This window comes from Lithobates pipiens, unplaced genomic scaffold, assembly GCF_037356315.1.
Source record: "Lithobates pipiens isolate NorthernLeopardFrog02 unplaced genomic scaffold, aLitPip1_a1.2 Scaffold_27, whole genome shotgun sequence".
NCBI lineage: Eukaryota > Metazoa > Chordata > Amphibia > Anura > Ranidae > Lithobates > Lithobates pipiens.
The window spans coordinates 73,717,236-73,744,708 of NW_027507788.1; the positions used below are offsets into that span (position 1 = coordinate 73,717,236).

The following is a 27,473-nucleotide window of genomic DNA, read 5'->3' on the forward strand; positions in this document are numbered from 1 at the left end:
AAGTTCGTTCGATTGGAAAGTCTCTCGGACTCCACTGAAAGTCCGTCGGGAAGACCATCGGACCCAGTCTGCCGGAAAGTCCAGTCGTATACGCGGCATAACAGTCCAGCGCTGGAAAGCTGCACAGGGTGAGGTGGCTTACTCCTCCTTGCAGCTCCTTTTAATTAGGGTTGTCATCTGTCCAGGATTCACCCAGACAGTTTGGGTTTGGAATCATGTGTCCGGGTTTCAGACTGTCTGAAACCCGCCCACATTTCCCAGCAGTGTTGCTGCATGCAGTTGTCTAAGCTGAGAGTGTCTGTTACATTCTTTAACACTGCCCAAAGCCAGCACTATGTGTCTCAGAAAAAAGTTGGAGCCGGAAATTAGAAGTCCAGCAGCCTCCGATACAACTGGATGAGAGATGCTGACTGCCAAGGGGTGAGTGAGCTCACCATCCATCCCTGTCTGTGACTGAAGTCTGCCCCTGCTCACCCCTGCTTCTGAGTGAGTACACTAAGGTAAATCAATGTTCTCAGAGCACCCCTTACATCAGAGTTCCCCTTTACACCAGAGGCCACAGTGTTTCCCCTTACATCAGAGTCCTCTCCGTACAGCAGAGTTCTTAGTGTTCCCCCTTAGATCGGGGTTCCCAGCACATCCCATACGATAGAGTATGCAGAGTCCCCCCTTACAGTGAAAGGGAACTCTGTAAGGTCAGATGTAAAAGGGGAACCCTGTGGACTCTGATGTAAAGGGGGACTATTCTTATTAACTTCATATGATTATATTTAATAGCAAAATATATGTATAGTTTATACCAGGGGTGTCCAAACTTTTTTCAAAGAGGGCCAGATTTGATGAAGTGAACATGCGTGAGGGCCGACCATTTTGCCTGACATTCTTTGAACCATTGAAAATTCGGTCTAAGTGTGTCCCTCCTGAGCACTAATACAGAATTCTCTTGCCTTTATCGTGCTCTTTCCCAACACACAGACAAATGCTCTGCACTTTAGGGGGTACCATTAATTATTAATGGTACCCCACACATTGGAAAATGTAGGGTGCTTTTGGTGCAGTGTAATAAAAATAAAAAAAATAAAAACTCGGGAACTTCTTTCCCTGCATTTTTGTGAGTAGGGAAGTCCATTGAAATTAATGGGCTGCCCTACACACAGTACGCAGCCACACAGATGTTGCATTTATGGGCTTAAAACAGGTGCTGAGGAGGCAACATAATGCCTCTTTACCGCCATTCAAATGCCTCTGAAAAGAGATCTGTGCATGGATTGCTTTTCAGAGGAGCAGCAGTCCAGGCTAATATCACACACAAGCCCTACAAAAGCAGTTTTGATGGTATAAAAATGGGGAGGGGGGGGGGGGTCCGGATTAAAAGTAGCATACACACAGACACATGCACACACAGGCAGACAAATGCACAACGCACACACATACAGACACATGCACACACATACAGACACATGTGCACACAAACATACAGACACATGCATACACATACTTAGACACATACAGGCATACATACAGACACATGCATACAGACATACAGACACATGTGCACACACACACACACATACAGACACACGCATACACATACATGCACACACACAGACATGCATACAGACACATGTGCACACACACATACAGACATAAATGTACACGCACACATACATACATACATACATACATACATACATACATACATACACACACATGCACACAGACACACATACAGACATAAATGAACACACATACAGCCATACATACAGACACATGTGCATACATACAGACTAGGGTTGCCACCTTTTCTTCAAGTCAAACCTGAACACTTTAGTGGAGCACGCCAATTTAGTATAAACTATAGATATATTTTGCTATTAAATAACATTTATAATCATATGCAGTTAATAACAAGAGTCCCCCTTTACATCAGAGTTCACAGGTTTCCCCTTTTGCATCTGAACTCGCAGAGTTCACATTCACTGTAAGGGGGGGGACTCTGCAGACTCTGATGTAAGGGAGATCTCTGGGGCCTTTAACATAAGGGATGTTCTGGGAACCCTGATTTAAGAGGGGACACTGAACTCTGATGCACGGTAAGGACTCTGATGTAAGGGGGGGGGGGGGGCACTATGGCCTCTGGTGTAAAGGGGAACTGTGATGTAATGGATGCTCTGAGAACCCTGATTTGTCTTTGTGTACTTACTCAGAGGCAGGAGAGAGAAGGGGGGAGACTTCAGTCAGAGATAGGGATGGATGGTGAGCTCATTCACCCTTTGGCAGTCAGCACCTCTCATCCAGATGTATCTGAGGCTGCTGACTTCAAATTTCTGGCTCCCTCTTTCCTTTTCCGAGGCACAGCACCAGGGATTGGAGTGTGGGCAGACACAGAGGGGTAGGGGTGGGGGAAGAGGTGCAGATTGAGCCCTCTCTTCTCTCCTGTCTGTTTTTTTTTTTTTTTTTTAGGGGGGGGGGGGGAATTGTTAGTGCCAGATTGCCAGATTTGGGCAGCGTGAAAGAGAGTGTTACAGACACTCTCAGCTTAGACAACTGCAGCCAGCAACCCTGCTGGGAGGCATAGTCCAGTTTAAATAATGTGTCCGGGTCTCAGGCAGTCTGAAACCCGGACGCATGATTCCAAACCCGAACTGTCCGGGTAAATCCTGGACAGGTGGCAACCCTAATACAGACATAAATGCACACACATACAGCCATACATACAGACATAAATGCACACATGTGCACACACACATACATACAGACATGGATGCACACACATACAGACATACATACAGACATAAATGCACACACATACAGACATACATACAGAGACATGTGCACACAGACATACATACAGACACATGTGCACACAGATATGTGCACACCCACATACATACAGACACATGTGCACACACACATACATACATACATGCAGACATGTGCAAACACATACATACAGACACATGTGCACACACACATACATACAGACACATGTGCACACATACAGACACATGTGCACACACACACAGGCATACATGCACACACATACAGACACATGCATACACACACATGAATAAAGCCCTTTTTAACACTAATTTAGCTTGTAGCATAGTACAGTACCTTTGCAGCTTCCTCATTCAGCCGGGGTACTGCACTGTAGGGGGAAGCAGAGAGCACAGCACACTCCTCTGCACTTTACTTTCACTTTTGAAGCTCACGGAGCTTCTCACAGTGCCAGTGTCCCATCAGATAGTGTCCACTGTGTACTACGCATGCGCAGTACACAGCAACATAGATTCCGAAAATAGCTGAGGACGAACGACGCCTGTGCCTGAGTTCAGGTTCTAGCCCCACCATCCAAGTGGACATAGAGTAGGAATAAAAAAAAGCCGAGCGCAGCGAGGCCGAGCCCGAAGCATGGCGAGCGAAGCTTGCCCGCGAGGGGCCCTCTAATTTTCACAACCCTATGTCCGCTTGGACGGTGGGGCTACCACCTCCAATCACGGTGCAGGCGCTGTTCAGCTTTGGAAATTTTATGAAGCTTCTTCTGCCCCATACTGCGCATGTAGTGATGGTCGGACTGAATATGCCAGAACACCGGGGATCGGGCTCATCTGACAGCCCTGCTCCTGCGGCACACTAAATTGAGAAAGACCAGGCGGGCCGTTCAAAACCAGACTTTGGACATGCCTGGTTTATACTATACAAAAAGATTGCTATGTGCCGCTAAAGTGTTTGGGTTTGACTTGAAGAAAAGGTGGCAAACATACTTTTAATCCGTGTCCATGTGCCTGTTAACAGCGGTAAATCCCCAAGCACTGTAAAAACTGGTAGTCATGCACAGGTTACGATTACCAACAGCTTACACGGAGTGCCGGTTCTCGGCTCCTGCTGCAAACACTCAACCTTCCCATCCCATCTTGATCTCAGTGTACTGTGTGGAGTATATTTGAGTCCACAATAGTAACAGTCCCCATGAGGATTTTAGATTCTGTGAGGCTGGGTATATGAAACCTTTAGATCAGATTAATCAATGATCATTTTGTCTGTGATCATCCTACACCCCCTTCCTATTACTCTTCATAAGATTTTTATGTCAGACTGTAGCAGCACATGAATGGCTAATGCTGCAACTGCTGCACGCTATCACAGGTATAATACCCTATGAAGATTGCACCAGTAAATGGGTTCCCTTTAAGGCTAGGTCACCACTATTACTTTCTGTTTTCATGGTTAGCTTTGTCGTTAGATGGTATGATGAAATAGGGGGAAAGGGAAGATGATCAGACAAAATAATTGATTCTGAGGGTTTTGCAATAGACCAGACATTCTGCCTTTTCCTATTTTAGGGTCCTTTCACATGGGCAGACTATGCCTGCTCAGTGGGGGGATCTGTCTGCTGATCCCCCCGCTGAGCATGAAGATGACAGGTCTGTGTCCACTTCAATTAAGTAGAGGGGACATGGAGACAGCCTGCTGTTCTCTATGGGGCAGTCGGATGTAAACTGACCCCCTGTTTACATCTGACTAAAATCCGATCCACCAGACATAGTTGCATAGTTCGTCAGGTTGAAAAAAGATAGAAGTACATCTAGTTCAACCAAAAAAGTGTTTTGGATCCATATCCATCTGTTTTTATCTGATCGGATGCAGATGGGTGTAAACCTCCACATAAAAAAACAATGGTATTTATATGGATAGGAGTGTTTGTGTGCATAGAAATGTGGGGGGGGTGTCCCCCCCCCATACACCCAATGATTATTCTTTTTTTTTAACTCCCCAACCCACCCCCCTGGCATTTTAGTGGATTGCAGTCTAAAATGTCAGAGCCTATTTTTTTTTGTCCCAGTCTGGGCCTGGTTCTCTTTATACATATGCTAGGTACCTTGCAGGAAAACACACAGGAGCCAGTCCAAGAACTCCCATAGGCTGCAGTTGCTGACTAGGAGTCATTTAACCACTTGCAGACCGGACCATTTTGCTGGTCAAAGACCAGACCACTTTTTGCGATTCGGCACTGCGTCGCTTTAACTGACAATTGCGCGGTCGTGTGACGTGGCTCCCAAACAAAATTGACGTGCTTTTTTTTCCCACAAATAGAGCTTTCTTTTGGTGGTATTTGATCACCCCTGCGGTTTTTATTTTTTGCGCTATAAAATTAGAGCGATAATTTTGAAAAAAACGCATTATTTTTTACTTTTTGTTATAATAAATATCCCCCAAAAATATATAAAAAAACATTTTTTTCCCTCAGTTTAGGCCGATACGTATTCTTCTACATATTTTTGGTAAAAAAAGTTATAGCGTTTACAAAATAGGGATAGTTTTATAGCATTTTTTATTAATAATTTTTTATTATTTTTTTTTACTAGTAATGGCGGCGATCAGCGATTTTTATTGTGACTGTGACATTGTGGGGGACCCATCGGACCTTTTTGACACATTTTTGGGACCATTGTCATTTATACAGTAATCACTGCTATATAAATGCAGTGATTCCTGTGTAAATGACACTGGCAGTGAAAGGGTTAACCAGTGGGTGGCAGTGTAGGGGTTAAGTGTTCCTAGGGGTGTGTTACTAACTGTGGGGGGGTTGGGCTTTCATTTAGTGAACACTGATCTCTGCTCCAATCACATGGAGCAGAGATCAGCGTCACTAGTTGCTAGGCAGAATGGAGAAATGTTGTTTACACAGCATTTCCTCCATTGGGCCGCTCGGTGAGACGATCGCGGGGATGCCCGCGGCGATCGAGTCCGTGGGTCCCGCGACCGGACTCACGGGGTCCCGACCAGCGTGGGAGCGCGCCGCCGCCGGCGTGCTCCCGATGGCAGGGCGGCATTGAATATTGGACGTACCTGTACGCCAATATGCCTGCCTGTGCCATTCTGTCGACGTACATCGTCGTGCGCTGGTCGGGAAGTGGTTAAGGAGCCATTCTAGGGGCCCAAAAGGATCCCTTTTTTAGCAAAGTGGTGGTTAGCACGTTTGCCTAGCAACAATAGAGTTAGGAAGTTTGTTTGAATCCCAACCACAGCGCTACCTGTCTAGAGTTTGCATGTTCTCCCCATGCCTGGGTGGGTTTCCTCCCCCACTACAAAGACATTCTCATAGGTTAATTGGCTCCTGTCTAAATTGGTCCTAGTTAGGGGCATTGCTAGGTCTACAAAAGATCTGGGGCTAGAGCCCATAGCAGTGTAGTAAATAAAGTCATACGCTTGGGCGGGCATACACATGTATATACAGTAATATATGTGTGTGTGTGTGTATCCCCAGAGAGCCCTTCACTTACATCAGGGTTCCCACAGAGCCCCCCTTACATTACGGTCCCCAGAAAGCCTCCCCCTTAAAATCAGGTTCCCCAGAGAGCCTTCTTGCATCAGGGTCCCCAGAGGGCCTCCCCTCCCCTTGGGGACACCTGCAGTGACTCGGGGCTATAGCCCCACTAGCCATCCCCTAGCAACACCACTGGCCCTAGTATATGTATGAATGTGAGTTGGGGACCTTAGATTGTAAGCTCCTTAAGGGCAGGGACTGATGTGATTGTATACAAGTACCTGAAATACAAAATCCCATTAACACCCATTAGCTTAGCACATGAACCAAAATTAATGCACAAATACACAATGGGATTGATGTACTAAAGCTGGAGCCTGCAAAATCTAGTGCAGCTCCGCACAGAAACCAATCGGCTTCCATTTTTTTTTATTTTTTTTTGTCAAAGCCTAATTGAACAAGTTGAAGTTAAAAGCTAAATGGCTACCATGCAAAGCTGCACCACATTTCACCCTTCGGTTTAGTAAATCAACCCCAATGCGCATTGTTTAATTGCTCTGCTGTGCATGGGGCATTAAAATGTAAAATGTTTTTCTGTATTCCAAATTTTGTCGCCCATACAGTATCTCACAAAAGCGAGTACACCCCTCACCTTTTTGTAAATATTTTATTATATCTTTTCATATAACACTGAAGAAATTACACTTTACTACAATGTAAAGTAGAGTGTACAGCTTGTATAACAGTGTAAATTTGCTGCCCCTTCAAAATAACTGGCAACAAAGTGAGTACACCCCTAAATGAAAATGTCCAAATTGGGCCCAATTAGCCATTTTCCCTCCTCTGTGTCATGTGACTCATTAGTGTTACAAGATCTCAGGTGTGAATGGGGAGCAGGTGTGTTAAATTTGCTTTTATCGCTCTCACTGGTCACTGGAAGTTTAACATGGAACCTCATGGCAAAGAACTCTCTAAGGGTCTGAAAAAAAGAACTGTTGCTCTACATAAAGATGGCTTACGCTATAAGAAGTTTGCCAAGACCCTGAAACTGAACCGCAGCATGGTGGCCAAGACCATATAGTGGTTTAACAGGACAGGTTCCACTTAGAACAGGCCTTGTCATTGTCAACCAAAAAAGTTTAATGGATATATGAGTGCCGCCAGTATTGCTTCAGAGGTTGAAGGGGTGGGGATCAGCCTGTCAGCACTCAGACCATACGCCGCACGCTGCATCAATATGTTCTGCATGGCTGTTGTCCCAGAAGGAAGCCTCTTCTAAAGATGATGCACAAGTAAGTCCGCAAACAGTTTGCTGAGGACAAGCAGACTAAGGACATGGATTATTGGAACCATGTTCTGTGGTCTGATGAGACCAAGATAAACGTATTTGGTTCAGATGGTGTCAAGCGTGTGTGGCGGCAACCAGGTGAGGCATACAAAGACAAGTGTGTCTTGCCTACAGTCAAGCATGCTGGTGGGAGTGTCATGGTCTTGGGCTACATTAGTGCTGATGGCACTGGGGAGCTACAGTTCATTGAGGGAACCATGCATGCCAACATGTACTGTGACATACTGAAGCAGAGCATGATCCCCTTAAATTAAAATACAGTGCCTAGTGCATAAATATCCTATGTGAATACGCAACTGGTTTAAGGAATGCACACCCCCTAGAGTAAGTAAATGTGTCAGTATTCCACTATCAAAAAATAAAGTGTCTAGTGCATAAATAAGTGCGCAACAAGCTATATCACAAGGGTGTAAACCCCACAAATCATCATAGGGGAGGCAGCAAAATTAGATAAATAAAAGTGCCTAGTGCTTAAAATAATCAAAGCGTGACATTAATCCAAATTCACATAAAAAACTCTATCTTGCTGATTTGCACTGTGTGATTCACGTTTTTATATATTTATTTTAACTTTTAATGCACTCGATTGGATTTACTCATGAGAAGTTTGTTGCACGATTCTATTGCACATTTGGAGATTTTGCTATTTTTATAGAGTTTTTTTATGTGACTATGGATTAATGTCACTCTTTGATTATTTTAAGCATTAGGCACTTTTATTTATCTAATTTTGCTGCTTCCCCGTGAAGATTTGTGGGGTTTATAGCTTGTTGCGCATTTATTTATGCACTAGACACTTTATTTTTTGATAGTGGAATACTGACACATTTACTTACTCTAGGGGGTGTGCATTCCTTAAACCAGTTGAGTATTCACATAGGATATTTATGCACTAGGCACTGTATTTTAATTTTAGGGTAGCGCAACACCATCTATTTGATTTTTTCTATATAAATGTTGGTGGTAGGGTTTTTACCCCTGTCGGTGTTTGCTGCAACCTTTCTTAGTGGTAGGTTTGCTTTATGATAGCGTGGGGATAACCCTAATCTACTCTAGAGCATGATCCCCTACCTTCAGAGACTGGGCCACAGGACAGTATTCCGACATAACAACCCCAAAACACATGTCTAAGAGGACCACTGCCTTGCTAAAGAAATCAAAGATAAAGGTGATGGACTGGCCAAGCAGACCTAAACCCTATAGAATATCTGTGGGGCATCCTCAAACGGAAGGTGGAAAAGCGTAAGGTCTCTAATATCCCCCCGCTCCGTGATGTCATCATGAAGCAGTGGAAGAGGACTCCAGTGCCAACCTGTGAAGCTCTGGAGAACTCCATGCCCAAGAGGGTTAAGGCAGTGTGAAAAATAACAGTGGCCACACAAAATATTGACACTTTGGGCCTAATTTGGACATTTTCCCTTAGGGGTGTACTCACTTTTGCTGCCAGTGGTTTAGACATTAATGGCTGTGTGTTGAGGTATTTTAAGGGGACAGCAAATTTACACAGTTATACAAGCTGTACACTCACTACTTTACATTGTAGCAAAGTGTAATTTCTTCAGTGTTGTCACACGAAAAGATATTATAAAATATTTACAAAAATGTGAGGGGTGTACTCACATTTGTGAGATTGCTGTGAAAAAAAAAAAAAAACACTGTACATGAGATTTGCTTGTGACAAAAATGCACATTGACCTGTAGAAAAATGATGCATATTATTTATTATTATATAGGATTTAAATAGCGACAACAGTTTATGCAGCGCTTTACAATATAAAAAGGAGCCAATACAGTTATAATACAATAAAATACAAGAGGATCAAGAGGGCCCTGCTCAGAAGAGCTTACAATCTAATAGGGTGGTACAAAAGGTTGTAACTGTGGGGAATGCTGATGGAAGTGGTAGAAGATTAGTAGGAGACGTGATAGGCTTTTCAGGGATCGCCTGAAGGTATCAAGAGTAGGGGATAGCCAGATAGGTGGAGCTAGTGAGTTCCAGAGGATGAGAGAGGCTCTCGAGAAATCCTGGAGATGAGCATGGGAGGAGGAGACGAGATCTTGAGAGTAGGGGGTCTTGAGAAGAGTGGAGAAGGACGATTTGGGTGATATTTGGAGACAAGATTGGTGACGTAGCTTGGGGCAGAGTTGTGAATGGCTTTGTATGTTGTGGTTAGTATTTTGAATTACATTTTCTGAGTGATTGGGAGCTAGTGCAGGGATTGGAAGAGAGGGTTGACGGACACTGAACGGTCGGTATGGTGGATAAGTCTGGCTGCAGCAATGAGGAGGGAGTTGCAATAGTCAAGGGGAGCGATAACAAGGCAGTGAATGAGGAGCTTGGTGGTTTCATTTGTTAAAAAGAGGCACATTTTAGAGATGTTACAGAGGTGATTTCTACAAATTTTTGACAACGATTGGACTTGGGGCTGAAATGACAAGTCAGAGTCTAGGATTACACCTAGTACCCTGGCATGGGGGGAGGGAATTATAGTTGCATTGTTGATTTTGATGGAAAAGCCATGGAGGGGGGCACGGGCGGGGGGGAATATTAATAGGACAGTTTTAAAAAGATTTAGTTTAAGGAAGTGGTACGACATCCATGCTGATACGTTAGTAATGCGAGAGGAGACTGAAGGAGTGAGGTGAGGAGTTGACAGATTTGGGTGTCATCTGCGTATAAGTGGTATTGGAAGCTGTGGGGGGTTATCAGTTGACCAAGGGAGGAGGTGTAGATAGAGAAGAGATGAGGTCCAAGAACAGAGCCTTGGGGGACACCGAAAGGGGCAAGGGAGAGGAGGAAACGGAGGTTGTAGGTGACACTGAGGGAGCGCTGTCATAGGCAGAGAACCAGGATAGATCAGAATCTTGGAGGCCAAGGGAATGGAGTTTGAGAAGGAGTGGGTGGTCAACAGTATCAAAGGCCGCAGAGAGGTCAAGTAGTAGGTGTATGGAGTACTGGCTGTTGGTTTTAGCAGTTAGTAAATCGTCCGTGACTTTTAGTAAGGTAGTTTCCATGGAATGCTGTGAGTGAAAGCCAGACTGTAAGAAGGTTATTTTCATTGGGGTAGGAGCTAAGACGGTTGTAGACTAAGAGTTCTAGAAGAGGTGAATGGGAACAATGAGATGGGTCTTAAGTTGTTCAGGTTGGTGGGGTCCAGTGAGGGCTTTTTAAGTATGAGAGTGATCTGTGCATGTTTTAAAGGGGAGGGGAAGGTGCCACTAGAGAGTGAGAGATTGAAGATGTTAGTGAGGGAGCATAGGATAGAAGAAGAGGGTGACTGTAGTAGTTGTGAGGGAACAGGATCCAAGGGACAATTGGTTAAGTGGGCATCTGAGAGAAGTTTTGTAACCTCTTCAGTAGTAGCCAATTCAAAAGAGGAGAGTGTTGAATGTGCTGTTAGACAAGGTATGTTGGGTGGGGAAGATGTACGCACAGTGGCGGTGTCCTCACAAATGTAATCAATCTTGTCTTTGAAGTGATTCGCAATCTCTTGGACAGTGAGTGAGTCAGTGGGTAGAGAGGAGGTAGGGGATGAAGCAGAGAGTTAAATGTTGAGAAGAGCCGATGGGGACTGGATGAAGTATTAATAAGAGAGACAAAGTAGGCTTGTTTGGCAGCATGGAGGCAGGAATTGTATTTTAGAAGGGCAGATTTATATAGGGGGAAGTATTGCAGGAATTTGGTTTTATGCCACAGTCGGAGGGATGGGTGGTTGGAGGCAAGGATACAGTGAAACTAATGAGGTTGTGATCAAAGAGAGGAAAAGAGGGTGTTGATGAGGTTGCCAGGATTGCACAGATGGGAGAATACAAGGTCAAGGGTATTACCATTGGCACGAGTGGAAGTATGTGTCCATTGGGCTGTTAATATTGACAGGAATGTTGAAGTCCCCAAGAATGATTGTGGGTATTTCAGAGGAGAGAAAGTTGGGTAGCCAGGCAGCAAAGACATCAAGAAAGCGCAATACCGGTCAGGAGGAAATAGGAGAAAACAGACGAATATAGTGCAGCTCGAAAGAAGAGAGAGATAGAGAACGAGGGATAGGAAGGACTTGGAAGGTGCTTTGTGGGGATAGAAGGAATCAGATTCCACCTCCTTTCTGTCTGTTGGGTCTAGGAGAGTGAGTTCAATGGTGGCCAAATTTTGAAGCCAGATTTCAGTCATGGCGGGTATGTTAAAGCCATGAGAGATGAAGAGGTCATGTACAGATGTTAGCTTGGTACAGATGGCGCGGGCGTTCCAAAGGGCACAGTAGATAGGTGGGCTGCTTTGAGGAAGCAGGGGGATAGAAATTAAACTGAATGGATTGCGGTGGTTGCCAGAGGAGGAGGGGTATTGGATATGTGGCTTGCAGTTAGAACATGGGTGGACCAGGATTAGGAGAAATGTCACCTGAGACTAGGAGAAGGAGGAGGGCGAGCAAGGGGTATAATATATACATTAATAAATGTCCCCCACGGACATCTACACTGATGTGCTCAGCCTGCCTTTGCAGGATTGTGTGACATGAAAAAAGTGGATATAGAAATGATTTTATATTGCAGGTAGAGCTTAAATTATACTATTTCATTTTTTTTTTGATAATGTTGAGAGAGAATATAACTTCCGTCGGGTTGGGTGCTGCCTGTTCCCAATGTGGAGATTTCCCTTTTAAAGTGGTATTCGACTCAAAAGAAAACATTTTATTATATATTGCAGTTTACTAATTCTTTATTAATTCTGCATTATTTTCTTTTTAGGGTCGGTTCACACTGCGGGCGATGCGAGGCGACACCGACTTGCCTCGCCACGACCTCAGCGGCGACTTGCAAATGACTTCTGTATAGAAGTCAATGCAAGTCGCCCCGAGGTCGCCCAAAAGTAGTACAGGAACCTTTTTTCTGAGTCGGAGCGACTCGAGTCGCTCCTCTCAGAACGGTTCCATTGTACAGAACGGGGGCGACTTGTCAGATCGCGGCGAGGCAAGTCGTGTCGCCTCGCATCGCCCGCAGTGTGAACCGGCCCTTAGTCTCTGTTATCTTTATTTTCACCTGGGTATCCTGCCAGCAAGTCTGTTTTTTCAACAGAACAAGCTGTCCTGCTGTAGCAGTTAGAGGGTTACGACAAACCACTTAATATTGACAGATGTGATCAGCTTTTATTTATGTATATAAAACTTTTATCCCAAAAGGGAACAAAAAACTGTCACTGTAACTGTTTAAAATGTGCTAGCTGGAGTTTGGCTTCAATTTGCTAGTGTTTTTAAAACTCCCCTCCCACCATACTGACAATCTTGCTGTCCAAATGTGTCTGTTGCTCCTTCATCCAAAGTGGGGGTACCCTAATACAGGAGGTATGTTACTGACCAGATCACAGAGGGGGGGAAAAAAAAGATTAAAAATGCAACTAGTGCAGCCACCACGTCTAAGGATTGGTAAGCTAAGCTGCAATATACAGTATTACATCTTTGAATTTGGGTTTAATACCGCTTTAATTTCTGTTCCCACACAACCTTGTCACACCCTGACATAAAGCATGCCACCAGGACAAGAATTAAGAGGAAATTTCCCCAAAGCAGACAGCAACCAAAACCCAATTGACGTTTTTACCCTTCTCTTCTAAAACACTAAAATTGACTGTAAATTCACAAAGTTCCCCTGTGTGTTTATGTCAACGTTTGGAGGAGGAAAAGGAATGGGATGGGAGCTAACGGTGAGGAACACACATGACGCTCGAACTGGATAAACCTGATTATGCTCAACCATCTCTGATCAAAAATTGTAACTCACTGTATCTATTATAAATTAATTAGTATCAAAAACTGATCGTCATAAAAATGCAGTACTACTTATACAACAACATACATACTGTTAAAAGACCAAGTCCACCTCATATGTTTACATGTAATAATGACCACAAGTAGCAGGTGTAAAGATTGACCCAGTCCCCGGCTCCTATTATCGCCGAGCTCACGTGCAGAAGCGAACGCATACACGAGTAGCGCCTGCATATGAAAACGGTGTTCAAACCACACATGAGGTATCGCCGAGATCGGTAGAGCGAGAGCAATAATTATTGTCCTAGACCTCCTCTGTAACTCAAAGCATGCAACCTGTAGAATTTTTTAATCGTCGCCTATGGAGATTTTTAAGGGTAAAAGTTTGTCATCATTCGCAACATTATCTTTCACAATATAAAAAAAAAAAAAAATCCATATTTCAATAATCTAAAAAATCTAAACAATTATGTCCCATATTTATCTCAAGAAGGGAACAAAACTCAGGCTGCCATTTAAGCTGGGGGCTTTTGTGGCCTCCAACTCTCAAATCCAACGGGTTTCATGTTGGAGGACCAATTGATCAAAATCACCCCCGTTTTGTCTTGAGGGATCACCTCCAAGACCCAACATTTTAGACAATGAGGGTTCCTGTTGTGCTGCAGACACATGTCTAGCTAATGGGGCCTTTAAGTGATGGGTCTCAATATCATAGATGTGCTCCTGGAACTGCTTTTGCGCTGGTCTGATGATCTTTTCCATGCTGAATGAGCTACAGGAGCACCCAATGACATACACTACCCCACATATTACTGCAATTTGCCTTTTTGTCTACATTTAAAAAATCTCCCTGTGGGTAGCTGTAAGGAATTGCCCTCTATCACGTAGGGGCAAAACTCACAGCTTCCACATCAGGTCATACCTGCTCTTTAGAGAATAACAAGGTGATTTACAAGAGACATTGCTGTGCACCAAGAGGTTGTTCAATGAGCAATATACCAACTGTGGATCTCTTGAAATAAACCTGCTAACCAAAGTATCCTCCCTTATCCTCCAGTGTACCGAACAAATGTCTGTCTGCTTTCTGTGTGCACTGTAGTCTTAACCTTGTAGAGTCTTACTCCTTATTTTGTCCCTCCTTTAGTTTAAAAATGAGGGTGTCTCTTTCACTGTCTTTTGCTCTATTATAGGCCTTGGCAAGCCACTTCTTAGGCCGCGTACACACGCGTGGACTGTTCGCCCAACTTTGTCCGTCCAACAGTTTCGGCAAACAGTCCGCTCAAACTTAGCATGGACGGACATGGCCACACACGACGGACGAACAGTTTGCTGAAACCGTGCGCGATGACGTGAACGGCACGTACGACGGGACGAAAAATAAGACGTCCTATACACTGCATTATAGCTTTCGGCGTGAAAATCCTTTCTGAGCATGCGCGCAACTTTGTTTGACGAACAAGCCTACACACGAGCGGACTGTTCGCTGAAACAAGGTTTCAGCGGACAGTTTTACGGAATTTCCGAAAAACCTTGTCCGTCCAACTGTCCGCTGAAACTGTCCGCTGAAAGCCCACACACGAGCGGACTGTCCGCCCAAACACTGTTCAGCGGACAAAGTTGGACGAACAGTCCGCCCGTGTGTACGCGGCCTTATTGTAGTCCCATGAATGGAACCTCTTTCTCAGGTCTTTAGCTTCCTGTTCAAAATCCTGCTCGTCTGTGCAATTACGGTGGGCCCTTAAGCTCCCTGGCAGTTTTCCCGAGTGTGACTCTGGGTTAAATTTCAGCACCATTAGCGGTAACACCGAGTTACACTCGGGATTGCATTTCAGGATCCTGGTGCAGTATACTTACCTTGTCCCCAGGATCCTGCGATGTCCCCCCTCGCCCGTGGTGTCTGCGAGCTCTGTCTTCCGCTCGATGCCTCTCTGTGCCTGGCTCCGTTCCCTGCAAGTGTCCCAACGCACGGGGAAGGAGCCCAGCGGCAAATTCAAAAAAGTGAAAAATCATAACACATACAGTACACTGTAATCTTACAGATTGCATTACTGTATGAAATTATTTCACCTCCCTTTTGTCCCCAGTGCTCTGTCCAATGCCATGCATGCAGTTTTATGTGATATAGACTCTTCTTTCTGCCTGGAAACTGTCATTGGCAACCAAAAAGTGTCCCTTTAACGGCAAAAGTGGTTTTAGACCAGCTAGAAAACAGTGATAATAAATTAGAACACTTGCAGAATTGAGCGATAGTGAATTGTGGGGAAATAAATTGTTTTATTATTATATTATTTTTTATAATTATTTATAATTTATGATTTTGTTTCAATCTTCATCATATCCGGGATATCTATTAGACTCTTGGACAGATTTGAGTGAGTTATTAATAGAAATGGAAAATTATTGCGCTCCTAACCAAAAACTCCCTCTAAATAACTAAAGCTGCAGCTATTAAGATGTGATACACATCCACAATATCAATAAAAAAGCGAAAAATGTATAGCTGCGCTACCTATATACTACAACCTCCCTAATAAATCAAATGCATTAATCTGAACACTGGTATTGTCACAGCCTTCAAATCATCACCATAGTGAGAAAAGTGAATAAGTTATATAATACATTATTCATTTACAAAATAGTTCATAAACATATACAAAAAATTTAATAAGTATTGAACAAATTCATAAGTGATACTAATAGGTAATTAATATAAATAAATAACAAAAGCTGTAAAACATAAATTATTGTAGAAGAGTGACCCAAAACCCAAAGTGACGAGATCAAAATAATAGTCCATTCAGTGATAATAATATTTCCTTCAATAATAATATTCAAACGTGCAGTCTTCCATCACCAAAAAAACATGCTGAACACCATGAGAAATGCAGCTTACCAGAGGAAAGCGTGTGATCGCTCACTCAGTATACACAGTAAGATTTTCCGGATGGATTGCAAATCCCCACCAATTCAGACTGAAACCTCGCTCAGGAAGCTTGCACATATGCAGATGGTAACTCAAAAAACATGTGCATCCAGTTAATTCATAATTTGTCAAAAAGTAACCCCAGCAAAAACGTCACCCTTAACAGACTCTTGAAGGATTGTGACTTTAATGAGCTTCTACTGCCAATCCCCGCACCCACCTCCTGTGTATTGCAGTCCTTCAGTGCCAAGCTGAGACAGTTCTGTTCTGCTCCTGCCCCGGCTCTCCGTTCCTCACTCCAACTTGCGGATTGTAGGGATTGCTACTTTGGGTCCCCACAAAGGATTTTCAATTCTTCCTCGGTTGCAGACCAGAAGATGAGGATGTCATCTATGTACCTGTACCAGGATAGAATCCTGACCAGACACACCGGTGTCCCCAGTCCATCAAAGAGCCAATTCTCCCAGTCTCCTAGGTAGATAATGGTGAATGCCAGGGAATGCTTGGTGCCCATGACCGTGCCTTGGGCCTTACAATAATACCTGCCGTTAAACTGAAACTTGTGGTTTTTCAGGAGGAACTCCAATAATTTCACAACTAGCTTGTTTATGGTCCCTTTTAGCAAATGGTCTACTGTCCAAGATCTTATTGTTTTGTAGGCCCCTATCATGGAATACAAAGCATCTGTCTGGCGTCACCAATAGTATGTCTTTAGGTAGCGTCATGTCATGTAGTAATGTGAGTAGATGTGAGGTGTCCTTTAGCAATGAGAATTGTTCCCATACAAACAGCTGCAGAATCTTATCAATATACTCACTTTCTCAAGTGAGTGAGCCCACTCCTGAAATAATTGGACGGCTGGAAGTGTCGACCAGAATTATAGACTTTGGAAAGTGCATAGAGCACTGGAACCTTTGGAAAGTTCACTTTAAGAAATTCAAGGCATTACTTATGTGCAGTAGAAAGTCTGAGAGGTACAAGACTATGGTTATATTAAAGGGAAAGCTATATAAGCTTAAAGTGGGAGGTTTGGGGGATCAGTCTTCACACGGTTATTGTTTTTGTCACTGAAACAAAATACCCATTTTTTTAATTTCATTTTTATATTTTATGGTGTTATTCTAACTTTACCTATTTTTCACAGAATCCTTTCAGTGGAGAACAAAAGTATTACAGTATGAAGTCAACGTCCCCATGGATTGATCTCTTTATTTGGGCCATATTGCAGAATCGAGATGAAATGGCCACTTACTTTTGGGAGATGGTGAGCAAATTGTGGTTAAACTTTGAGATGTAAAGCCTACTTGCTACATAGTTTCATTTTTCATGTAGACTTGGCTAAGAATCTGGTGTTTCTAAAAAGCACTCTTTTGAAGGAGAAGCTTGGGGTTGATTAAAAAAACACACATACGTGCCTCCATGCTGCAGCTGTCTCCCATCGGCTCTAAACCTGAGAATGGAGCAATCATCATGGCTGATAGCTAAGTTCTCGATCCACTCTGAGCAGACAGTGGTGACTGTCAATCACACTCTCTTCTTTGACCATCCAGCACTCATTGGAGCGCTGTGCTGAGGAGGGGACAGGAGCCTCTGGCTCATGCTCTCAGGTGCCCTAAGAGGCTGAGCCTCTGATTAGACATCAGTATTGATCTGGACAAAATGGTCAGAATTCTTCCTTGTTGGCCAACAGCAGACTTTAGCTCCCTGTCGACTGATTCTGGGTCACAGGAGAGCCCAAGTAAGTGCACTCCTGTGTCCCTGAAGAGAAATATGGCAAAAAAAAGCTTTGGCCATACTTCTCTTTTAAAGTGGAGTTCCAGTTCCCTTGTCAATTATTTTTAGAAAAGCACCCCCATTATCTTCTTTGCTAGTGTAAATTGTTATCAGTATGATCATTGATGTGGCTTAACAATCGCCGTTTACTCAGTGTCCCTGGTATGCAGACAACCCCCATTGTTACTGTGGGCATTTAAAGCATGCTGGTACATGTTTCTGGGATTTGGAGCAGCTGGCTACCCAGGATGCACCTCCTGATCTTGTACCTGCGCAGTCAGGATACAGTGTGGCGCACTTTGGATTGCAAAAATAACGTGATGGCAGCGGAGAATGACTGACATATAGCGGCTCTCATTGACTCCTGGGATATCAGTGTAATCAATCTCAGGAGTCAATGAGAGTCAAGCAGAAGAAAAAAAAAAGAAAGAAAGAAAAAACCCCAGTTTGACTTGATTCCTTTATTACAAATCCAAATATGTACCCTAATGTAGATCCATTGTCAATCATGCTGCTTGCTGCACCGCAAGTGCTTTTTTTTTTTTTTACCACTACTATTCCTTTTTATATTGGCTTTTTTTTAAATTTACTAATGCAGCAATTTAGAATATGGATGAAATGTTTAGCACTGTGAAACACTTTTTGAAAGATAAATAGTGCATTTTATATACCACTATATAGATCAGACCAAAATGAGACAAATGAGGAAAGAGGGACAGAGAGGGACTTTGTTCCGAATCAGGGACAGTTGGGAGCTATGCTTAAATAGGTAAGGGCCATGGTCACCCAGGGACATCACCTGGTGGCCCCGCCCCCTTCTGACATCATCATCCCAGCATGCACCAGGAGGTGACATAACAAGGGGGCAGGGCCACCTGAAGACTTCCCTGTGTGGGCCAGCACTTTGCCTATTTAAGAACTGTTGGACGGAGGAGCGGGCATTTTTCAGTTAGCCTTCTAGTGCAAAGCTTTTTTTTCTTTTTATTGTCAGATGGGCAGCGTGATTTACAGTGGATCTGTGTTTGGGGACATTATTCTTGGATTCTTAATAAAGGAATTGTCAAAAACTGTTTTTATTTTGTGACAATTTTTTGATGAATGAGTAGGGGTACAATACTCCTACTCATTTACAATGGGGGGACAGGATCTGGTGAACACCCCCATGTTGAGGGTGTGCAGCCTGGTATGGTTAAGTGTGGGGGGGGGGGGCATACTCGCTCGTCCCCTCCCTCTTCTGACCTGCCGGGCTGCATGCTTGGCTAAGGGTCCTGTACTGTGCTCTAAGATATGAAGTTTACAGGTAAGTCACAAGTCCTCATGTGGGCAGTTACTATAAATAGTTGCATAGGTTTAAAAAAGGCACATGTACATCTCGTACAGTTAAATAAATAAATGCATGTTCTTATTTTCAAAGGGTACAGAAGCTGTTTCCTCAGCACTTGCTGCTTCTAAGCTGCTGATAGAACTTTCTCGTCTGGAGTCCGAAGCAGAGGAGTCGATGGCTATGAGAGATTTAGCGGCAAAGTTTGAGCAACTGGCAATAGGCAAGTGTTTATTTTATATTTTTTTTCCATTTTCTGTCTTTCTACAGTTACAGCACCTGATTTGCTAAGGTGTGCTGAAGTAAGGTGAACTTAAAATATCCAATCATGTGAAAATAAACTGATTCATCTCACTTTAGTAAATATTACTCATTGGTGTTTATTTGACAAAGGAACAGAAATTGCTTATTTTCCAAAGTGAATTTTCACATTGAGGGGGAAATTTCACTTAGCCGAATGAATGTATGCAACTTAACTTTGCAAAGTATACCCAATCATGTGCAAGGGAAATTTCTTGCACATGATTGAATCAAAGAAGTCAACAGCACTTCTCCTCATTAACTAAGCTAAGGGAAAGTTATTTTTTGTAAAGTGTAAATTCTTTTTGCAAAAAGTGAGAAACATATTTACGTTTAGTGAATCGAGGCCCACAGTGTACATTAAACCAGATTACTTGGATAAGGTCAGGTGAACTTGCAGTATGCCCATCTTCTATTATACTTGCTAATGAGATCAACTTCATTATGTAGAATATATATTTATATATGTGTATGGGAACAGATGTATTTAGCAGCTTTTCTTTACTGCTTTACATTGATATACTGTTATTTCCACTGCTCCTTCCAACTATGCAAGTCAGGTGATTATTTGACAATAATGTGCCCTGGCTAATATAACAAGGTTTAAGAAAAAACTATGCTTGGCATATCCACGCACTGAATAAGCCATATGGCTAAAACCTTTTATTAGTTACTTAAAAATAAACCTTGGATCACGTGCAACCTTTGAATGAGGTATTTACTTGCCTTGCGTTTGTATTTAATCATTGACTTGCATCTATATCCTAATGGAAAATGATATACTGTGTGTTTTTTTTTTTATTAATTTTTTTTGGACCAGGCAAACATATGGCTGATAATTGTAAGTTGATATTAGTCTGAAACTTGATGAACTGATCTGAGTGTATAAATCTAACCAGTTTAGATGATTCTCAGTATTCTCCTGACATTGTGAAATTTATAGAATATTTCACACAGTGCGTGGTAGATATCCTTCTACTTTTTGTCAACAAGATGGCAAAGTCCCAGCAGTGATCATGCATGAAGAGGCGGGCATAGCAGCCATCTTCAGCTACAAATGGAGGAGAAAGTGGGCTTGGCTGCCATTTTGTTTAACCATGTGGTGATGGCACACATGCCACTGAATTTTATTTCACTTTGCTGCATCCCTGATGCAGCTCTCTTTTGAGAGTGGAACATGTCAGGTTCTTTGGGCTTAGTCTTTTGATTTATCAGTGGTATGTTTTCTTGAGTGGAGGACTAAGGACTCTTTATACCTCTCTATATTGAGCTCCAATTTGGTGCTTAACCACTTCTGGACCATCACACGCCAATATACGTCCTTACTTTGAAGGGGGATATCGTTGTTATGGCAGCAGCTAGCTGCCATAACCCCAGTATCTTCTTGTTCGACCAGCTGTCCACTTCAAGATAAAAGTGGTCTCCGTGGCAGATTCACCTCGGGATTACTTTTATCAGCAGCAGGAGAGGGGCCCCCGTCCCGCCGTGCTCGTATGCTGTCATGTCATGTATGCTAGGCATGGAGACGAGTGAGGAGAAGTTGGCCCCACCCATCTCCATTACATTGCAGGGCGTCACTTCCACCCATAGCTCTTAAAGGGCCATTTTTTAAATTCTTTTTTTAAAATACAATTTTTTATGTTTTTATTGCATTTTAGTGTAAATATGAGATATGAAGTCTTTTTGACCCCAAATCTCATATTACAAGGGATGTTTACATTCCTTGTAATAGGAATAAAAATTACACATTTTTTATTTTTTTTAAAAACAGTGAAAACATAAAAGTTAAAATAAATAATAATACATTTTTTTTTTCAACGTGCCCCGTCCCACTGAGCTTGTGTGCAGAAGCGAACGCATACATGAGTAGCGCCGTATTTGAAATCGGTGTTCAAACCACACGTGAGGTATTGTCGCGATTGGTAGAGAGAGAGCAATAATTATAGCCCTAGACCTCCTGTAACTCAAAACTTGCAACCTGTAGAATTTTTTAAACATTGCCTATGGAGATTTTTAAGGGTAAAAGTTTATCACCATTCCACAAGCGGGAGCAATTTTGAAGCGTGACATGTTGGATATTATTTACTCGGCGTAACATTATCTTAAACAATATAAAAAAAAAAATTGGGCTAACTTTACTGTTGTCTTATTTTTTAATTCAAAAAAGTGTATTTACAGTAGGTGACCGTGATATTGTGTCAATCTCGCCACTTCTATCGGCGAGATTGACACCCTATGAGCCCCATCGCGGGAGCCAGCACCGAGCTGGCTCGCATCGGGGAAGGAAATTTTTTTATTTTCCTCTACCGATATGAGACCAGCATCGCTGGCCGGGTTCACACTGGTGCGGGGATCCGAATTGGATTCCCGCCAATACCAGGCACTGTGTTTGGTATGAATACTAAGGGAGAACTCTATGCCAAATTAAAAAAAAAAAAACATGGGTTCCCCCTTGGGAGGCATACCAGGCCCTTAGGTCCGGTAGGGATTTTAAGGGGAATCCCCTACGCCGAAAAAAAAGGCGTGCCCCCCCCCCCCAAATCCATACTAGACCCCTATCCGAGCACGCAGCCTGGCCGGTCAGGAAAGGGGGTGGGGATGAGCGAGCGCCCCCTCCCCCTCCTGAGGCGTACCAGGCCGCGTGCCCTCAACATGTGAGGTGCCTTGGGGAAGGGGGGGCCGCGTGGCCCCCCCACCCCAAAGCACCTTGTCCCCATGTTGATAAGGACAAGGGCCTCTTCCCGACAACCCTGGCCGTTGGTTGTCTGGGTCTGCGGGCGGGGGGCTTATCGGAATTCGGGAGCCCCCTTTAATAAGGGGGCCCCCGGATAGTGGCCCCCGCCCATATGTGAATGAGTATGGGGTACAATGTACCCCTACCCATTCACCTGTGAAAAAAATGTAAAAAAAAAAACCACAACACACAAGGGTTAAAATAGTTTATTGCACAGCTCCGGGGGTCTTCCGGGGTCTTCTCGCCGGACTCCTTCTTCTGACTTCGGGGGGTCTTGTCCCCCTCTTCGGTTCTTCTTGCCGGGCCACCGCTTCTTCTTCCAGCTCTTTTACTAGCGGTGGCCCGGTCTTCTGTCGCCGCTGCCTTCTGTTCTTCTTCTTCTGGAGATGTTGACTCGACGCTCTCTCTGGCCACAATGCCAGGGATGCGGTGCGCGGCGACTTATATAGGGACAAGGGGCGGGGTCACCGGTTGATGTCACATGATGACCCCACCCCCTTATGTCACAGTCCCGGAGGATGCTGGGACTGTGACATCGTAAGGGGGCAGGGTCACCATGTGACATCAACCGGTGACCCCACCCCTTGTCCCTATATAAGTCGCCGCGCACCGCATTCCTGGCATTGCGGCCGGAGAGAGCGTCGAGTCAACATCTCCAGAAGAAGAAGAACGGAAGGCGGCGGCGGCGACAGCGACAGAAGACCGGGCCACCGCTAGTAAAAGAGCTGGAAGAAGAAGCGGTGGCCCGGCAAGAAGAACCGAAGAGGGGGACAAGACCCCCTGACGTCGGAAGAAGAGGGCGGCGATGAAGAAGAAAGCCGGGCTCCTCCGCTAGTAAAAGAGCTAGCAGAAGATAGCGGAGGAGTCCGGCAAGAAGACCCTCGAAGACTGAAGACCCCCGGAGCTGTGCAATAAACTATTTTAACCCTTGTGTGTTGTGTTTATTTTTTTTTGTACATTTTTTTCACAGGTGAATGGGTAGGGGTACATTGTTCGTCCCCACCCCCTTTCCTGACCGGCCGGGCTGCATGCTCGGATAGGGATCTGGTATGGATTTTGGGGGGGACCCCACAACGTTTTTTTTTCAGCGTAGGGGATTCCCTTTAAAATCCCTACCGGACCTAAGGGCCTGGTATGCCCCCGAGAAGGCATGCAGGCTTCATGAGTGAGGCGACATTATCGCCACTCTCTCGCTCTCGCTACTATAGGAAAATTACATTTTCCTATTGCAGCCAGTGCGAGAACCAGCGCAACGGGATATCGCGCTGGTTAGAGAAGCCTGTCGCTGGCAACCAGCACGACAGTATCACGCTGGAAACACAATATTGACGGCACCTACTGTATTCCAAAAAAAGTACGCTTGTAAGACCGCTGCGCAAATACGGTATGACAAAGTATTGCAACGAATGCCATTTTATTCTCTAGGGTGTTAGAAAAAATTGGATAATGTTTTGGGTTTCTAAGTAATTTTCTAGGAAAAAAAATGTTTTTAACTTCTAAACAACATGTCTAAAAAAGAGGCTTGGTCCTTAAGTGGTTAAGGGAAGTAAGCATTTGTGTACATTTGGGCAATGCCTGGGCCAGTTGACGTGTTGGGCTTTAGGAAGCTAGTTAAGCCCTCCAGTACCCTCTGAGCCCTTTAGAATGGCGCCAAATGTGGTGTGAAATGTGGTGTACTGTGCAATAGGGATGAGCCCGCGGTCGAGTCGAACGTAAGTTTGACCCGAATATCAGGTGTTCGTTTGTTCTAAAACGAACCAAATATATGGGGCGTTCACTGGAAATTCAAGCGCAGTGAAAATGCCCCATAATTTACTGCAAGATTGCAGTGCATTGCTGTATGATGATTGACCAAAGCATGCACCTGACCTCACGTGGCCATTTATCACGTGATTGATCCGTCAAATGACGGAGCGATCACTTGTAAACAAACTGGCGTCACGTCATGACGCCGGTTCCTACCTCCCCTCTCTGTACCGATCGGTACAGTGAGGGGAAAAAATGGCAGCAGCGCTGTGGGCTGGATGTGTAGTGCCCACAGCGCTGCACAGTGACAATAATGTGCAATACTCTGCAACACTGTGCAATACTCTGAAACACTGTGCAATACTCTACAATAAATTTTAAAAGAAACAAACAATTATTTGACCCATCGGTGATTAAATACCATCAAAAGAAAGCTCATTTGGGTACAGTGTTGCATGACTGAGTAATTGTCATTCAAAATGTGAGAGCACCAAAAGGTGAAAATTGGTCTGGTTAGGAAGGGGGTTTAAGTGCCCAATGGTCAAGTGGTTAATGATACTTAAAGTGAAAAAATAAAAAGTGAAATATTCCATTAAATATCATGCCTGGGGTTGTCTATTGTATGCCTGTAAAGTGGTGTGTGTTTCCCGTGTTTAGTACTATTCCTGCACAAAATGACATTTTTAAAGGAATAAAAGTCATTTAAAACTGCTTGCAGCTTTAATGTAATGTCTGGTCCCGGCAATATGGATAAAAATCATTGATAAAAAAAGGCATGGGTACCCCCCCCTCCCCCAGCCCATTGCCAGACCCTTTGTATGGATATTAAAGGGAACCTCGCACCCAAATTAAAAAAATTTAAGTCGTTGGGCCCCCAGGCCCTATATACTCTGAACAGCAGTATACAGGCAGTCCAAACAAGACAGGGACTGTAGGTTTGTTCTTAAGAAGAATCTGTTTGTAATTTTGAACTGGTACATTTTTAAAGTGTAGCTCCAGCCAAAAAAGCTATTTTTAATCTTTTTGGAAAACATAGGGAAGGGTTATCACCCCTGTAACCATTGTTTTGCTGTGTGTGCACCTGTTCAGAAGATTTCACCTCACTTTCTGTCCCAATGACAATTGGATTTTGAGAATTTGGGATTTTTGGTGAAACAAGGAACTCTTACAGGAGAGAATTTCCATTCCTAGGGGTAGATTTCCTCTGACTTGCTGTTGTCTTCTTCTGTTTGAAAGTAGGAGTCGTTTGTAAGTTGGATGTAAAGTAGGGGCCTGCCCTATATACTCTGCAGAAATTTGGGCCTTAGGTGTTGGTGTTGCCACAACACTGTAAGCCCTCACAGTTACTCTTGGTGGACGCAGGAACGGGTCCTACTGTGAAATATTAGATCAAGAATTGTAATTACATGCCCCTGTTGAACAGGGGCAAAAAAATTGGGCCTTAGGCACTGGTGCTGGTGCCACAACACTGCAACCCCTCACAGATACTCTAGTTGGAGTGCAGGAATGAGCCCTGCTGAATGAGGCCTTAGCCACTCGTGGCGGCACCCAGAACCAAAAATGTTCTTACAAGCTATCAGCATGAAAATTGAGGAGGAAGAGGATAGTCACTCAGCATCAGCATAGGCAGTCTTGAAGGGATCTCACATTAAAAAAAAAATTTTGGTTACATCAGCATCAGGTGCTTGGTAGCTGGTGATCCAAGATTGATTCATTTTTATGAAGGTCAGCCGATCGACCGATTCTTTGGACAGGCGCACCCTGTGATCGGTTACAAAGCTTCCAGAAGCACTGAATGTGCGTTCCAAAAGAATGCTGGATGCAGGACAGGCCAGTAGCTCAATTGCATATTGTGCAAGCTCTGGCCAGTGATCCATCCTCCAATCCCAGTAACCCAGAGGATTTTCGGTGGGAAAGGTGTCCAAGTCTGATCTTGCCCCTAGGTATTCCTGCACCATGTAAATCAGAAGCTGCCGGTGGTTGCTGGAACCAATCATACCTTGGGGTTGCGGACTAAAAAATTGTCTGAACGCATCGGTCAGACAGCCACTTTCTCCACCGCTCCTTCTGTGACTGACCGAAGCCTCAGCAACGCGTTGTCCAGGAGGACCAGGAATTTGTAGCCTCCTAGGCTCTGAAAACGTGTTGCACAAACCTTTCTGCAAGGCCTCCCGAAGATATTTGATTCTCTACTCCCTCTGCAATGGCAAGATAAGGTCCGCAACCTTACTCTTGTAACGTGGATCAAGGAGGGTTGCCAGCCAGTAATGATCCCTCTCCTTGATACCACGAATACAAGGATCCTTCTGCAGGCTTTGCAGGATAAGGGAGGCCATGCAGCGTAGGTTTTCTGAGGCATTCAGTCCGGAGTCCTCTGGGTCACTAAGGACGATATGATCCGCAGCCACCTCCTTCCAGCCATGTACAAGTCCATGGGTTTCTGGGGACTGTAAACGATCCCTTGAAGACTGCTGCTGATGCTGAGTGCTAGGATTGTCATAGTCAGAACACTGTCTGGAGAAAGGGGACCTTTAGAGGTAAGGAAGTCCTCCTCTTTCTCTTTGTTCTGCCGCAAGTGCCCTGTTCATTATTCTATGCAGCATGTGCTCCAACAAGTAGACAAGAGGGACAGTGTCACTGATGCATGCACTGTCACTGCTCACCATCCTTGTGGCCTCCTCAAATGGTGACAGGACAGTGCATGCATCCTTGATCATGAGCCACTGGAGTGGCAAAAAAAGCCAAGCTCCCCTGACCCTGTCCTGATGCCATAGTCACACAGGTACTCATTGATGGCCCTCTGCTGTTTGTACAGTCACTGCAGCATGGCCAACATTGAGTTCCATCTGGTGGGCATGTCACAGATTAGGCGGTTCTTGGGCAGGTTGTATTCCTTTTGGAGGTCAGCCAGCCGAGCACTGGCATTATATGAAATGCACACAGGCTTTCCTGGCCTGCCTCAGAACATCCTGTAAGCCTGGGTACCTGCTCAAAGACCACTGCACCACCAAGTTAACCACTTGCCGAACGCCGCACGACGATGTACGTCCTATTTTTGAAGAGGGATATCTCGGTAACGGCAGCAGCTGCTGCCACAACCGAGATATCCATCTCTTTAGGTGGCGGTTGGCTGTACGATAACGGTGGTCTCCGTGGCAGATTTACCGCGAGATCACCGCATCGGCGGCGGGAGAGGTGCCACCCCCCCTCCCGCCGCCCTCCCGCACCTTCCGCCGCTTACCGGAGCCGTCGGTAGCGGCGGAGGCGATCGGGTCCTCTTCCTAGCTGGGCATAGAGACAA

The 27,473-nt window shown here is 44.4% G+C and overlaps 1 protein-coding gene across 2 annotated transcripts in view; it reads left to right on the top strand.

Moving 5' to 3' along the window:
- TRPM4 (transient receptor potential cation channel subfamily M member 4) overlaps positions 1–27,473 on the top strand; it is an 864,058-nt gene that overhangs the window by 514,998 nt on the left and 321,587 nt on the right. For both annotated transcript variants that reach the window (XM_077457078.1, XM_077457079.1), the window contains exons 12-13: positions 17,443–17,562; positions 19,486–19,615. In XM_077457078.1, the coding sequence (XP_077313204.1) occupies positions 17,443–17,562; positions 19,486–19,615 (250 nt within the window). The remainder of the gene's footprint in view (positions 1–17,442; positions 17,563–19,485; positions 19,616–27,473) is intronic.